Genomic DNA, 15,434 nt, shown 5'->3' with positions numbered 1-15,434 from the left:
TACACACCCTAGAAACTGTACCATTGAAAGTATAGAAATGGAGGTGTGGCCACGTCCCTTTCTGATTTTGTACTGATTTCTGACCCTCAGATGTTGGAGGGTATGTCATAGGTGCTAAATCTCAGGAGTGGATGTGGAATTCCTCAACACATACAAGTTATCAACTCAGGAGCGTTGTTTCAAATAACAACACCACACCTGATTTCATTGCCGTCATTGAGTATCAATGCAAACACATTCTAACATTATGGTGGAATCTACAACAAATTACAGTCTTAGGTCTTTGGCACAGCATACTGTAAGATGCGATTTTTCAGCAATTTTGAAAACAAAAAAACCCCAAGGTTTTCCCGGGCAACGCTGGGCGGGTCAGCTAGTATATAATATATGGTACCGTAGGCGGCACTTGGGAAGTGGGTGATTGTGGTCAGAGTCACATGGCACAGAGGATATATTTTTGGATGGATAACACAGGGATATCATTGCTTTATCTCTATTATATTTAGAGATGTGCTGTTCAGTTCTCCACAAAACTGGATACACCCAAATGTTGTGCATCCAATCTAAACAAATACCCGTTCCGGCTCCACCTGAGGAGATCCGATTCAAACAGAGTCCTGGTTCGAATCCTTCCATGGTTCAGAATTCGGATTTTAAATCCAAATTTCAAGTTTTGGATTGCTAAAATTATACGATTATTGCAGTAAATAAAACAGCAAAACTACCAACCAATCAGATTCTACTTCTTATATATCTAGCACCTAAATCGGTACTTGTGTAGTTTCACGGCGCCGCCGCGCGCACAGTCTGTTTGAAACTTGGCAGCCTGCCAGAGGCTCTGTTTAACTGTGCGCGTGCCGCTCTAGCTCTGTCTGGCTGTGTGCGTGCCGCTCTAGCTTGTACGTATTGCTACGTATTGTCAGCTTACGTTATCAGCGTAGCGGCCGGGCAGCAGCAGCGCGCTGCCCAGGCGCTGACAGGTCACTGTGGGACTTGTAGTTCCACAGTGAAATAGGCAGCCCTGTGCACCGCTGGCAACGGGGGCATGTAAAAGTGGACACCCCGGGCACCCCCCGGCACACCGCTACCAAAGGGGGAGTCCCCCATGCAGACGCTAAATTTAGATGCAAAAGCGTCTGAAAACCGGACTACCTGCAAGCCGCTAAGAAGGGGGAGTCAGGATTCAGACGATAAAGCGTCTGAAACCCGACTACCTGCTTGCCGCTACAAAGGGGTCGTGTCCCCCATGCAGATGCTAAAACTAAAGGGGCATACACACGTAGAGATCTGTGCTAAGCAATTTTGCTAAGCAATTTTTCTGGTGTCAAGATCTCCCATGGAGAGCACATACACACGCAGAGATTTGTGCTAAGCAATTTTGCTAAGCAATTTTGCTTAAGCAAAAAAAGGCCGGGTAGTGGTTCAGAATGAGAGATTGCGATCAGTATCTCTCATTCTGTACACACAGACAGATTTGCAGTCATTTGCTAAGCAATTTGCCTAGATTGGGACTGCATGCACTGACTTAGTTAGAAAGAGATATTTAATCTCTCGGAGCATACACACAGAGAGATCTGTGCTTACTTTCTTAGCAATCTAGTCAGATTGCTTAGAAAATAGCACAAATTTGCTCCGTGTGTACACCCCTTTAGACGCTTTAGCGTCTGAAACCCAGCCTACCTGCTAGCCGCTAAGAAGCCGGGGGGGTCTGGACTTAGACGCTTTAGCGTCTGAAACCCGACTACCTGCTAGACGCTAAGAAGCCGGGGGGTTTCTGGACTTAGACGCTAAAGCCTCTGAATTTAGTTGGGATTAGGGGTACACTATTAAAACCTGCCCACAGTGCCACTAGTCGACGCAACAGCTGTTGACCTTGTAAATCCCACTATCCACGCCAACCCGAAGCGTGGCGAGCGGCGGCGGTACGCGTCCTACGACCTTTTCATACCCCCACTATCCACGTCGGCGTGGAGTTGAGAATAGAAAGTGTGGCGAGCGCAGCGAGCCAGCGAGCCCGAAGCGTGGCGAGCGCAGCGAGACCCGCGAGGGGACGCGGATACCTTCACAGGTATCCGCGTCCCCTCGTGGGCTTCACAGGTGTCCGCGTGCGCTCGCCACGCTTCGGGCTCGGTGGCTCGCTGCGCTCGCCACACTTTCTATTCTCAACTCCACGCCGACATGGATAGTGGGGGTATGAAAAGGTCGTAGGACACGTACCGCCGCCCCTTGTGGGGCTCGCTGTGCTCGTCACGCTTCGGGTAGGCGTGGATAGTGGTGCTGTTTCAGGAACACATTCACACCTGCACACTCACACACCTGAGACAGTAATGACAACATTTTTGGCAACTGTCAACTTTTTTTTAGTTGAAATTTAACTTGATGAGAACTTGAGGATATAAATAATTCAAAGAACATGTAGGTAATCAGCGTAAAGAACATTCCAATATTAATTAAAAAGTTATGATTGGTCAGTGGGACAGGAAGGAGCTTGTGCGTCGTCACGGCCAGCACTTGCAGAAGAGTCGGCCGGCTCCGCTCTCTCATCGTCCTTCTCGATCAGGGGGAGCAGGGTCAGAGCATGCAGGATGCGTTGGAAGGGGTCCTGGGCGCCTAAACTCTGCTTCCACATAAACTCCTGGAGGTAGGAGTCCAGGTGATGGCGCGCGGTCCCCCTTTGGCGCTTATTGCGCCACTTGCAGCTGCCCCACAGGCGCTCTATGGTTTGGGTGTGCACCCTAGTGTCCGGGTCAACAAAATTGTACTTATGATTGACCATGCCATGCAGGTAACCGGCCTGCTCGAGCTGCTGGGTGTTGTAGGCCCTCCAACAGTCTGTGTAGACGGTGGTGCCCGGCTCAACATGGGCCTCAATGGCAGCCATCAGGTTGGCCGCATCCCGCCGCTCCACCGCAGCCATTATGCACTGCCCGGTCTCCTTGGAGATGCCCCCGAACTGCTGGGGCAGGAGCCGTCCCACGTTGCTCTTCCTCTTGACATAGAGGCTCCCGTCGACCTCGACGATATGACCCGGGCCTCCGATCCGCCGCTGAGGCTGCGCCAGCAGGTCCACCGTGCAGGCCTCCCTCATCAGATTATTATACTGCACGGCAGTTTTCTGTGAGATGTTCAGCTGCCGATCACTGAACTTAATGCTGGTCAGCTCTTCTGCCCAGCAATACAGGAAGCGGATCAGGGTCACGAAGCTGAGGTGAGACCCCCGGAACCACTGCGCGGACCTCACACTCACCTTCTTGCGGCAGCTGTGAATATGGCAGCGCCACATGCGCTTTTTCACGCTGAGCCTCATGGGGTGGCCATTGGGGCAGGTCTGGGTCTGCGGCAGGAGCTGGCGGGCCTGCAGGAAAGCCACCGCCTCCTCTTCCGTCTGCGGCAGACTGAACAGCGTCAGACGCTCCATCGCCATAGTCAGGTTCGCCACTGCCATCATGCACCTCCGTCTCTCACACAGTGCTACTACTGACTGACTACGCTAACTGCGTAGCGCTCTGACTGACTACGTTACGCTGTCCGCGCGGGGCTAAGCAGCAGACTGTGCGTGCAAAGTGCCGGGAGTGTGAATTCAGACGCTAAAAGCGTCTAAAAGCGCCTAAAATGTTAGCGTCTACATTGGGGACTCCCCCTTTGGTAGCGGTGTGCCGGGGTGTGCGGTTTAGAAGCCCCGTTTGTGTCCTGTTTACACGGTACATTTCATTACATTACAGCTAGAGTGGCACGCGAGCCTCTGGCAGGCTGCCAAGTTTCAGAGACAGACTGTGCGCGCGGCAGCGCCGTGAAACTACACAAGTACCCCTAAATCTAAAAGATAACAGATAAAATCTGATTGGTCGCTATTGGCAACATCCCGTCTTCAATAAAACTCCCATCTTAGTACATTTCCCCCTAACCCCACAGCTCCTTCACACAGCGAGGCTGTTGCAGAACTGTTGGCACATTAAGTACAAAATAACATATTCTGCTGATTTGTATTATCTAGAGATGCGTCCGGAGCATACAGAGGCAGAACTCTGGGAGGCAATGGAGTCATCTGCCTCCCGGACTCCTGCTCACAAGGGGGCACTTCTCCCCTGTGAGTTTGAATTAGCTAATTGAAAGCCGTTGATATGGCTTCTGTGGCTGACTTCTTCTCCTAGCAGGACCATAGATGTCACTCTCTTATACATATATTTATACATACATATATTTACGCATACATATATTTATATAAGATGGTGTGTGTTGGGGGGGGCACCAATATTTATCTTGCCTCCGGGCAACTGGGACGAACTTACGCCACTGGGGGCATACATTTGTACCAGGTTGTCATCGCCATCACTGTGGGTTATGCGGCTGCCTTGCGAGACGCATTTTATGGACACGCCCTTACTGTCTACGCTCAATGTTGAACGCCCATGTCCCGCCTGTTCCACCAATCTAGCCGCAAGGAGGCGTCAGCGAAGAAAACAGACAAATCCTTATAGGCGCGTACAGTATGAGCATTGGCAGATTTCTGGGGAACATCGAGTGATCCACATCCCTTATTTCTCCTCACCTCACACTTTCTGACTATTTCACCACCTTCCCTTATCTCTAGCACTCTCTCGACACCAGGGGAGATGGGTCAAGCCTTGGAAAGAGATAAAATGGAGTGGTAGCCAAAAGAAACCAATCACCTTCTTACTGTCATGTAGTAGACTGTGCTTAATATATGACAGACGCTAATTGGCTGCTTCGGGGAACTTCTCCACTTTACCTCTCTCCAAGAATTCCCTTATTGAGGCAAGCCTTTATATTACACATATTCTATAGATTTCTTACCTGGGTGGCAGTGGTTGGAGTACTTCTCATTCTTATCTCTGCACAGGAGGAATCCACTGGGCTCTCCCAGGTGACATGCAGGAGGCAGACCAGAGACAGGAAGACACTGAGGAGACCCATCATGGCTGAATGTGACAGGGACAATGGTGATCTGGCTTCCTAAAACAGTCTGGGATAAAATCCGATGGTCAGTGCTTAATATAATACCGCCCCCCTCCAGGAGTCATGGAGCAAAGGTCCAAGGGGGACAAGGTGACGAAGTGCAAATACAACCAAAATAAAGGTTAATGTTGCAATCGCAGACAACAGAGTATTTAACCCCTGGAGGACGCAGCTTCTATACAGTGGAGGACGCTGCTTCTATACAGTGGAGGACAGTGTGCGCATCTCTTGGCTAATAGCTTTTGTCTCTAAATGTGAATTACAGTATGGTTTAGTTGCTGAATAAACGTATATTTACTTAGTCACATGGGTCTCGAGCAGAGGTAAGCCACTCATTCAAAACTTTGGTTTAGGTTTAAAAATGTTGACACCATTGTGTGTCCCAGAGTAACTAACTGCAGATTGCCAAATGTGCCGCAAGTCCAGAAGTGTGGTCATCTCCCGGTAACATGAGACTGTGCCGCCTGATGTCACTATAGGCCACTGTTTCCCAAACTGCGGGCTGATCCAGACCTAATCAGTCGGGGAGGAATTCGGGCCTGTTTCCGATTGTGCGGGTCTACGCAAGTGCCAATATGCCCATGTGCAGACCCATCACACCAACACCTTTGGTGAGCAAGGGGCCGGTATGTCCATGTTCACCTGGGATGCCCCTGGAAGGTATATCTTTGAAGAATTTTTTTGACACAACGAAACGCGTTAGTTCTCCAATTTCATTTCACTCAATGGACACTGCTAGAGCCTGAAAAACCCTACCCACATTGAACCAGCTCCCCCTTTTGTCTGAGTCAAGACCTCCCCCTTCCCCACTGCATTTTATTGGGACACGGAAAACTCCACCTACAGTATCATTCGGGACGAAAGTTGTCTGCATAATTGTGAGACCTTTCCACCATTGGAATTTCAAGTACCCTCCAGCGGCATCCCAATCTGGACATGGACATATAAGGTGACAGATCTCACTCTTTTGAACAATTGGGGTAATACCCAGGGACAGAGCTTAATAGGAACAAGAAGGGGAAAATTAAGTACCATCTTCCAATTCAGTGTCCATATATGTGAAAGTTTTTATTTTATGGTTTTTGTGTAATATCTGGGCGCCCAATATATCATATCGCATGCCACTAATTAAGGCATGTGATGCAATTGGACACGATTTTGAGCCTTTCCCGGGCAGATTGTACAATTTTAATATTGCGTTGCATCGCATGCCATTATAATGGCATGCGATGTGATGCGACACGATTATACCCGATTTTACATTGTACAGGCACTCTGATGCCTGATTGCAATGTTAAATGCACCATCATACCCGATTTTTAATTGTACACCCACCCTGATGGGTGATTACTATGTGAAATGCCCCCCCCCCCCATTGTTAACGCCACCCCAGTATCAACGCCAACCCGAAGCGTGGCGAGCGCAGCGAGGCCGCGAGGGGCGGCAGTACGCATCCTCCGACCTTTTCATACCCCCACTATCCATGTCGGCGTGGAGTTGATTTTATATAGTGTGGCAAGCGCAGCGAGCCACTGAGCCCGAAGTGTGGCGTGCGTAGTGCGCGCCGTGAGGGGACGCGGAATATATGTGAAGTAATCTGCGTCCGCTCGCCACGCTTTGGGCTCGGTGGCTTGCTGCGCTCGCCACACTATATAAAATCAACTCCACGCCGACGTGGATATTGGAGGTATGAAAAGTTCGGAGGACGCGTACCGCAGCAATACCTGTGAAGTAATGTGCGTGCGCTCGCCACGCTTCGGGCTCGCTGCGCTCGCCACACTATATAAAATCAACTCCACGCTGACGTGGATAGTGGGGGTATGAAAAGGTCGGAGGACGCTTACCACCGCCGCTCGCCACGATTCGGGTTGGCATTCATTGTGGGGGGGCATTTGACCCATCAGGGTGGTTATGCAAGGTAAATTGGGGTCTGGGGGGGGCAATTAACATTGGGTCCAAAGCAGCAATGGCGCCACAAGGGGGGGAGTGGTGACTCCTGCTGTGTACAGCTGTCTCCTGTCCCTGTGTACAACTGTCTCCGGGGGCAGCCCATATCCCCTGGATAAAAAGGGGGGAGGGGATTCGGCCCATGAGGCCATGCACCAACCTACCACTCCACAACTCAAATTTTGAGACCACGACCATTTTCCAGGTGCACTGCCAGGTGTCCATACAGATAGGGACGACATTGTAAAGCGGACCCAAAATGCAAAATGCTTGAGAACGGAGCACCAAACATGCACATAACTGCACTTGTTTTTTGCTGGGTATGGAATGACATATCGATAGTAACAAGTTAGACAGTCAATAGGAAAACACCATCTGGTCAACTGTGACTTAAGGTCGACATGGCTAAATGGTTGTCCGGTTTAAAAAGTTAACATTTAACATTTAAAGGATCAACACAAAAAGGATTTACTTGTGAATTTATTCTTATTTCAGCCTTACCCTAACCCGAAACTTACACTGGGCAGATGTATAAAGCCTGGTGAAGAGATAAACTGGAGATAAAGTGGAGGGAGATAATGCACCAGCCAATCAAATCCCAACTGTCCTTTTTCAAACACAGCTGATTGGCTGGTGCTTTATCTCCTTTCCCTTTATCTCTTCCCCACGCTTAATACATCTGCTACCATATCCCTAAAATCATGAAAAACCACGTGTTGTCCTTTTTACGTTGACCATTGGTACTTGACCTTTTAAACCTAAGTCACTGTTGACCAAATACCCTTTGACCCTCTCGATCTATTCACTGTCAACCTTGTAGTGTTGACCTATTATCTCTAGACCTTTTTACTGTAGATCTACCAACCACATACCGGTTTTGTGCAAAGTTACCTCCTTTTCCTGCTGCGCTCCCGACTCAGAAACAGGCCCGCTGACTCAACCAAAAATCATAACAAACATAAGATAATACAAATGTCGGTACTTATGTAATATCTGGGCTCCTGTTTTTCTTATGAGACCGCGTCCCCTCGCCACACTTCGGGCACGGTGGCTCGCTGCGCTCGCCACACTATATAAAATCAACATGCGTAGTTGGATAGTAGGGGTATGAAAAAATGGGGTGCATTTAACATGGGAGCCCAGATAATACATAAGTACCCAAATGTCCCTTTTTACAGAGATAAATAAACTTTGTAGCACAAAAGACTAACACTCCCTAACCATGATATGGGGGTGTTGGTCAGCCGTTACTCGTTTCCGCAATGTCACACATTAAGCCGGAAGTCAACCTGCCAAAACTAGGTTAAGACTCTGACCTTTGTTCTACATCTTTTCTTATTTAACAGGTGGAGAAAATGAATATTTCACTCATACTATTTATCATTCAACACCTTACGTTTCACCGATGTGCAGGTAAGACCTGATGGGCTATCTAAAAGATTTTTACTCTGCCGTCCTTATTAAGCTTCAGGGGTCCTTTTTGAACTTTCTTTAGGTGTTCATTTCTTTAATCTACAACATGCTCTTGTTTCCTGTGTTTTCTCAGTCTTAGATGTTATATTTTGTAAGTTTGTACGACATTTGTGTTGTCCTAATTTTTGAGTTGTTATATAGAACACAGAAAGAAATGGAGACAAATTAGTTAAAGAGAAACAGAAAGAGAGGTCTAAAATGAAGATATTTTTGGGGTGGTTGGTTAGTCGCAATGATTGTTCACTTTCTGTATTTTGTGTATAGGCCCCCTATTTATTTCTATCATCAATCTTTATTTCTTGTACTAGAGATTATAGGGGTGTGCTACTACTAGACAAAATTGGGAAGACATTCAACAAGAAAAGAAAAGTTTGTCACTTTGTAGTGCACCAAAAAGAATTCTACCAATCCTAAAATGTAACCTTTATTAGAGTATAAAATCACACATATACACATATAAGTGGATCACAAACACCATAAATTGTTAAAAAGCTGTGTGTGTGCGCTTCCTGCACTTGATCTGCCAATCTCAATTTCTGAGTGGTCAGCGTCCTCTCTTAGTATCCAAATCTCTTTACATTAAGTGCTTCTCAGCTAAATTGTTGGATATACAGTAAATGTATTTTAATCTCTGCCCATGTATCTCTAAAGATTGGTTGTTATATGAGCAAACTGACACTTTGTATTCAATGCTCTACACATAAATTCATACGATCATTAAATGGATTTCTGTGTGCCGTTTGGTATAGAGACAATGCTATTATTGCCTTGCTGATATAACCTTACTAATCTCAGGTAGGTATGGGTGGTCAGGTCAGTGTGTTAGGTGCATTCACGAAATGTTCCGGCAACCGTGTGCCTTTGGAGTGCTATTGCGTGCAGAGCTGATTAATGGTTATACAGATATGTTCATGTAGTGCTAGACTCCTCTAACACATATCAGGACTTAGTCTATATTGTCTGCAGTTAATTGCAGGCTGTCGCTCCTACACGGGTCTTGCACTACGTGCTAATGTCATGTGATGGAGTCACCATTAATCACAGACTGACAGTTTTTAAACTAGCTCTGCAATATATATCTCCATCGTACTTTTCTATTCATTGATGGTTGCAGGCTGTTTGATCTGTGTCAATCCGCAGTGTGTACTGCTTACTGGTATTGACACACCGTGGCACGTTTTCAATCCCGCATCTCTTCTCACTCCAATCTATACCTGCATCTCTTCTCACTCTCAGCTGTATTGTGTACTAAGATTTGTGCTGTTAATTTTGCTCTGTTTTTGATATTTTGTCCCTGTTATGTCTAGTTCTGTGTACCCTGTACTGTTCTAATGTGTTCTATATGTACGGTGCTGCGTGCCACTTGTGGGGCCTTATAAATAAAAATATAATAATAATAATAATAATAATAACAACAACCTCACAACAAAGTAAACCCCATTTTCTGCATTTTTGAGAATGCAATAGCCAATGAATATTCATATACATTTCAGGTGCCAGGTCCAATGCCTTGAAGTTTATGACTCCACCTGAGACAGTTTATTTATTGGGAAAGCTCTCCTGGCAAGTAGGTAATTTGGTGTAACTGATATAAAGTGCCGGTATGTAGGCAAATGGTGGGGGGAGAGGATCACAGTTTATTTGCAATAACTGATACATATCCACCTATAAGAGAAAATATAAAGTATAATGTACACCCTACTATAAATTATAGGGTTACTAGAAATAATTAAAGAGTATTGTGGGCACAATAAAGTGCAGGACTGCTCACAATTTTTTTTTTGTACAGGAAAAAGAAATACAACTTTTAATACAGGTTGAGTATCCCTTATCCAAAATGCTCGGGACCAGAAACATTTTGGATAACAGATTATTCCAAATGTCTGAATATTTTTATATTTCAATGATGTATCTTGAAGTTATGTTGTATAAACACATCAAACACATGAAATACACACACAAATATATTTTATTTGTGCAGGAAACAAGGTTTCAAAACATGAAAATCTGTACTATCTCAGGCACTGAATTTGAATGCTAAGCAATAATTTTCTTGCAAATATTTAGTGCCCCCCAGTAGTGCCAGTTACATATCATGTCCCCAGTAGTGCCAGTTACATATCATGTCCCCAGTAGTGCCAGTTACATATCATGTCCCCAGTAGTGCCAGTGGATCCGATACGATTTGCCGGCGGTCGGGATCCCGGCGGTCGGAATCCCGACCGCCGAAATCCCGACAAGGGGGGGACATGGATCGCCCCCCCTTGCGGGCTCGCTGCGCTCGCCACGCAGCGGGCCCGGTGCCTCGCTACGCTCGGCACGCTATTTTATTCTCCCTCTATGGGTGTCGTGGACACCCACAGAGGGAGAAAGTTTCGGGATTTCGGCGGTCGGGATTCCAGTGTCGGGATTCCGACCGCCGGGATCCCGACCGCCGGCAAATTAACTGCATCCCGTGCCAGTTACATATCATGTCCCCAGTAGTGTCAGTTACATATTATGTCCCCAGTAGTCCCAGTTACAGATGTCCTCAGTAGTGCCAGTTACATATCATGTCCCCAGTAGTGCCAGTTACATATCATGTCCCCAGTAGTGCCAGTTACATATCATGTCCCCAGTAGTGTCAGTTACAGATCATGTCCCCAGTAGTGCCAGTTACAGATCATGTCCCCAGTAGTGCCAGTTACATATCATGTCCCCAGTAGTGTCAGTTACATATCATGTCCCCAGTAGTGTCAGTTACATATCATGTCCCCAGTAGTGCCAGTTACATATCATGTCCCCAGTAGTGTCAGTTACAGATCATGTCCCCAGTAGTGCCAGTTACATATCATGTCCCCAGTAGTGCCAGTTACATATCATGTCCCCAGTAGTGTCAGTTACATATCATGTCCCCAGTAGTGTCAGTTACATATCATGTCCCCAGTAGTGCCAGTTACATATCATGTCCCCAGTAGTGAACCCTTAGGAACTGGGAGAAGGGGAGACCTCTCTTGGTGGGGACAGGATGGGCACTAGCACTGTGAAGAATGGGATTTCTATCAGTAGAAAAAAAAAACGTGGACATCCTCCCATCCCTGATACCGATCTGGACATCAAGATAACACACTGACTGATTACTGATCTCGTATGTAAATTTGATAGTGGAATCTGCGACATTAATATTGCTAAACTGAGGAGCTGAGGGATACTCAACCTGTATCCATAATAATTTACTGTAGGGTGTGTATGAATCTTTACAATGCACACGATTCAGCAATAAGCACTGAAGTGAGGACTGCAGAATTCATCAATTATAAGCAATGATGTCAGAACTCATGGTTCGTACTGATACAACTTACAGAAGCTTTTATATCCGTTAACATCACTTATAAATGATGTGTGGATTAGAAATCAAGCAGAATTAACAATATGTTCATTATTGTCAATTCTGAAAACAGGCCATGATATCCAGGACATGGTGAGACAACCTGCATTCATCAGAGCCAAGGCTGGAGGCTCAGTGACTATCAACTGCACATTAAACTTTGCAACCTCATCTTTCTCTGTGTCTTGGACATTGGGCTGCAATGATCCAACACCTCTCACTGACCACCAATCTTACAGGGACAGAGTGACCTACCTGTCTTCCAATAGCATCATTACAATTGTTAACCTGACAGAGCGGGATTCTGAGACCTACTGTTGTCATGCGGAGACTGCAGAGAGGAAAATATCTGGAAATGGTACCAGACTAGAGGTGACAAAGGAATCTTCTTGTACAGGTACGTCTAAATATATCTGGTACAACATCAGTGATCGATCTCCATAGTCATATCATATACGGTAACACTAGGGGAATTTGTAATTGCAAGTTAAATGCAACACAGGAATTTTCCACAGCCACAAAGATTTTCCTATTCAAATGAAAGGGAGAAATGGAGACATGGTAATTTCTATAGGAATTAGGCTACTTTTTTTGTCAAAGTCCCTGAGCAGGTCTAAACGCTTACATTTAAAATGTTGGGAATAGGTTCAAAACCCCTGAGACTCCCACTGTAAAGACCAATTGGGCAATTTTAAATTTGCTTAAGGCCCATACACACTGGGCGACTGAGATGAAAGTCACTTTAAAACAGCACGTTTGAGTGGCTTTCAGCTCAAAGCCGCCCAGTGTGTATGCCCCAGCCATGAGCGCTGCTGTGCGCTCCCGCTTCATTGCCGGAAAAGCCGTTCATCTGCTGGTAATACCAGCAGATGAGCGGCTTTGAGGATGGCGTTGCATAGCGCTGCGCTATGCAAAACCGTCCTCCCACCTCCGTAGGCGGGGGGATCATCGCTGTCCACACACGCTGGGCATAATCACCCAGTGTGCATGGACCTTTAGTCTAACAATTACATGTCAATTATTGTGGTTACATTTTTTTAGCAAAATGAGAATAAAATTATCTTAAATAAATAAACTTTTTACTTAATGAACTCCAAATGTAAATGAGAAATAATTGCTTCATTCTTTTTACTTAAAATTGCCTCAAATTACCCCCAAATCACCTTTTTTCTTGAATTTTGTTTCTGCTTATCATACTGATCATACAATATTTTGCTGGTCATACAAATTCACCTACCTTCTGGAAGATTGAATTATCATGAGCACAACTGCATTTAGATCAGATCAAGCTCTCCTGCCTGTGAAAGACTCCAAAGTTGTGATGAAACAGTAGCAGCAAATGAACCCATTCTCAGCCATATATTTCCCAACGAAACGCGTCAGCTGGTTTATTTCACAAATTCCCCATTACTCACTTTTGCTGCGTTATATGACCTTCATGATCAATGTGGAGTAATACCAGTATACTATTATTGCAGTGTACTTTTTACATTTTTTTTAATCTCAACACAGTAACAAACATTGTTTAACCAACATGAAATAACCTTGAGCTTTGTGTATAAATAAATAAAGTCCCATCTATTGGTAGCAGAAACATGGAAATAATGATCTAGTACAGTAGTTAAAGTTTAGGGATCATTTAAAGATCCCTGTGTATGATAAATAGAGCTCTAGACAACTGCCATTTTTTAAACACATGAGAGTTCAGAGCTGATTGGCCAGCGAACCATTTATCATATGTAATGAGTTTTAAAATGCTAGATCTCATGGATACAGTGTCTCTTATCTGTATGACCTGCAATCAGACATAATAGGCTTACAAACTATTCCTCAACAGTGTTTACATTGGAGCAGTAGACATTAAGAGAGAAGGTGGCCGACAAACACTTAAAACTGCTTTAATATTTTAAGCAATTGATCTAAAAGTTAATAGTATTTATCATGGTCTCTCACCATACCATTTAGAAGAAATACAGAAGTCTTCTCATTCCTAATCTTATCTCTTCTAATCAACAGACTGTCACTGCGGAACAGACACAATTTTGTACATCATGGAAGTTCTGCGAATTACCTCCCTCGTCGTTCTCCTCATCCTCCTCGGCATGGTCATTAAGAAATCCTGCTAGAGTAGACTATAGACTGATTTTCTCACTTTCAACTTGAGGCCGGATAATTTGTCCCAATGCTTGCGCTCCGCCAAGTTCTGCAGCTCAACCTAGGCCACAGTAAATCAGGAACCACTGTGCACAGTTATTGGCGCTGCTTTTGCCAAATGTACTAAATCCATATTTCCGGTCAGTGTGGGAATGTTAGCAGACAATACTAGCAATTGTGTTTGTTATATCCAAGGGTTAAAGTGAGGGGGAGCGGGGTGGAACGGAGTTCCACCACCTGTAAATGTAGGTGGAATTAGGTCACGTACCCTCTTAATCAGCCTCTTAATCTTAGCTTGCATATTTTCAGACATTTAAACATATTATGGGGGAAAAAGATTATATTTGCAGTTTAATACATTACAAACGTTCATGTATACTATTATGCAATTTAGATTCTTGCTTTCTGCGATATGTGTTCCTGCCCAACATCTTGTTACACTTGCAGTTTAATACAGGAAACATACAGTATTGTTCTTTTGACTCTTACGCAGGAGCAATGCATTTAGACTTTTAACCTTCTTTTCTGGAATATGTGGTGTCTAAATTTAATTCCCCCTCCCCCCCCAGTCACACTGGGGCATCTTGTTAAAAAGTCAAAAATTACCATGTCAACTGAAATTGGAAAGCGATCTCTTGCAATCCCATAACTGAAGAATGAGAAGCCATCTTCCATACATGTTTTAAAGCCGGGGTGGCCAGACCGGTCCTCGAGATCTACTACCGGTCCACGTTCTCCAGAACACCAGCTGTAGTCATTACTAACGGTCACATATTCAAACCAACTGCAGTCATTCCTGCTATAGATCCACAGGTTGCCTGAGACCCATGAACTGTGGGTAGATCTTGGCAGGTTTGGTCACCCACAAATCTCTAGATGTGTTAGTCATAAGGAGATGTTCTATAAACTCCGCCATAGAATATACTGTATCTCACTCCAGACAGACTACATTATTTGGCCATCAGTTTAAAAATATTGCTGGAGAAACTGTGGTCAAGTGGGAGATGTAATACATATATTCTGTTGTTGCCCACTCTTCCGGCAGAAGTATTCTCAATCATCAGTACAGTCATTGGCGTAAGAGCTGACCTGTTAAGTGTCTCTCTTACCATTATTATCCAAGAGATCTTACTTTGGGGGACAGATATATTTTGGGCCATATATAAGTAGCTGCAAAAGCTGCGATCGCTCACACATGGCAAAATAATAATATCCCATAACACATGCTATTGAAAACAAGGTCCAGAAGCACGAGGCTTTTGAGACAGCAGAATATTCATCAGCTGCATCTTCACCGCACATGAAATGATTTCATTGGTGCGAATATGGGGAAGGGCGGAGCCATTAATCCATCCTATCCGCTCCATTAGATCTTTTAGCCTTATATTCTCCTTATAGGGTTAAAAAAGTGATTATGTTCTTGTGTTTTACTATGTCTTTGCATTCCTGTTCCCTTATCGATGCATTCCTTTTGATTTCCATTTTTTATTTTTGTGTCCTTATTTTCTCTTTATGA

General features: G+C 45.0%; 2 protein-coding genes across 5 annotated transcripts in view; one reads left to right on the top strand and one right to left on the bottom strand.

Moving 5' to 3' along the window:
* Window positions 1-4,998, bottom strand: part of LOC146036217 (uncharacterized) — a 49,028-nt gene extending 44,030 nt beyond the window's left edge. For both annotated transcript variants that reach the window (XM_083160078.1, XM_083160077.1), the window contains exon 1: window positions 4,816-4,998. In XM_083160078.1, coding sequence (XP_083016204.1) covers window positions 4,816-4,938 — 123 coding nt within the window. In that variant the 5' untranslated portion in view covers window positions 4,939-4,998. The remainder of the gene's footprint in view (window positions 1-4,815) is intronic.
* LOC146036218 (uncharacterized) lies at window positions 4,460-15,434 on the top strand. Of its 3 annotated transcripts, XR_014460790.1 has the most exons (5): window positions 5,283-5,300; window positions 8,271-8,337; window positions 9,891-9,964; window positions 11,838-12,161; window positions 13,781-15,434. XR_014460790.1 is itself a non-coding variant. In XM_083160079.1 (4 exons), exons 2-4 carry the CDS (start codon window positions 8,280-8,282, stop codon window positions 13,888-13,890), a joined length of 492 nt encoding a protein of 163 aa, XP_083016205.1. In that variant the 5' UTR covers window positions 4,460-5,300; window positions 8,271-8,279; the 3' UTR covers window positions 13,891-15,433. The 3 variants fall into 3 exon arrangements, 2 of the variants coding, with proteins under 2 accessions (XP_083016205.1, XP_083016206.1); XM_083160079.1 differs by lacking the exon at window positions 9,891-9,964 and having other exon boundaries at window positions 4,460-5,300; window positions 13,781-15,433; XM_083160080.1 differs by lacking the exons at window positions 5,283-5,300; window positions 9,891-9,964 and having other exon boundaries at window positions 7,610-8,337.

The sequence above is a fragment of the Crinia signifera genome, chromosome 9 (genome assembly GCF_055691185.1).
Source record: "Crinia signifera chromosome 9, ASM5569118v1, whole genome shotgun sequence".
Classification (NCBI taxonomy): Eukaryota; Metazoa; Chordata; class Amphibia; order Anura; family Myobatrachidae; genus Crinia; species Crinia signifera.
The sequence above is the reverse complement of the archived record's forward strand: the minus strand, read 5'-3'. Positions and strand labels throughout refer to the sequence as shown.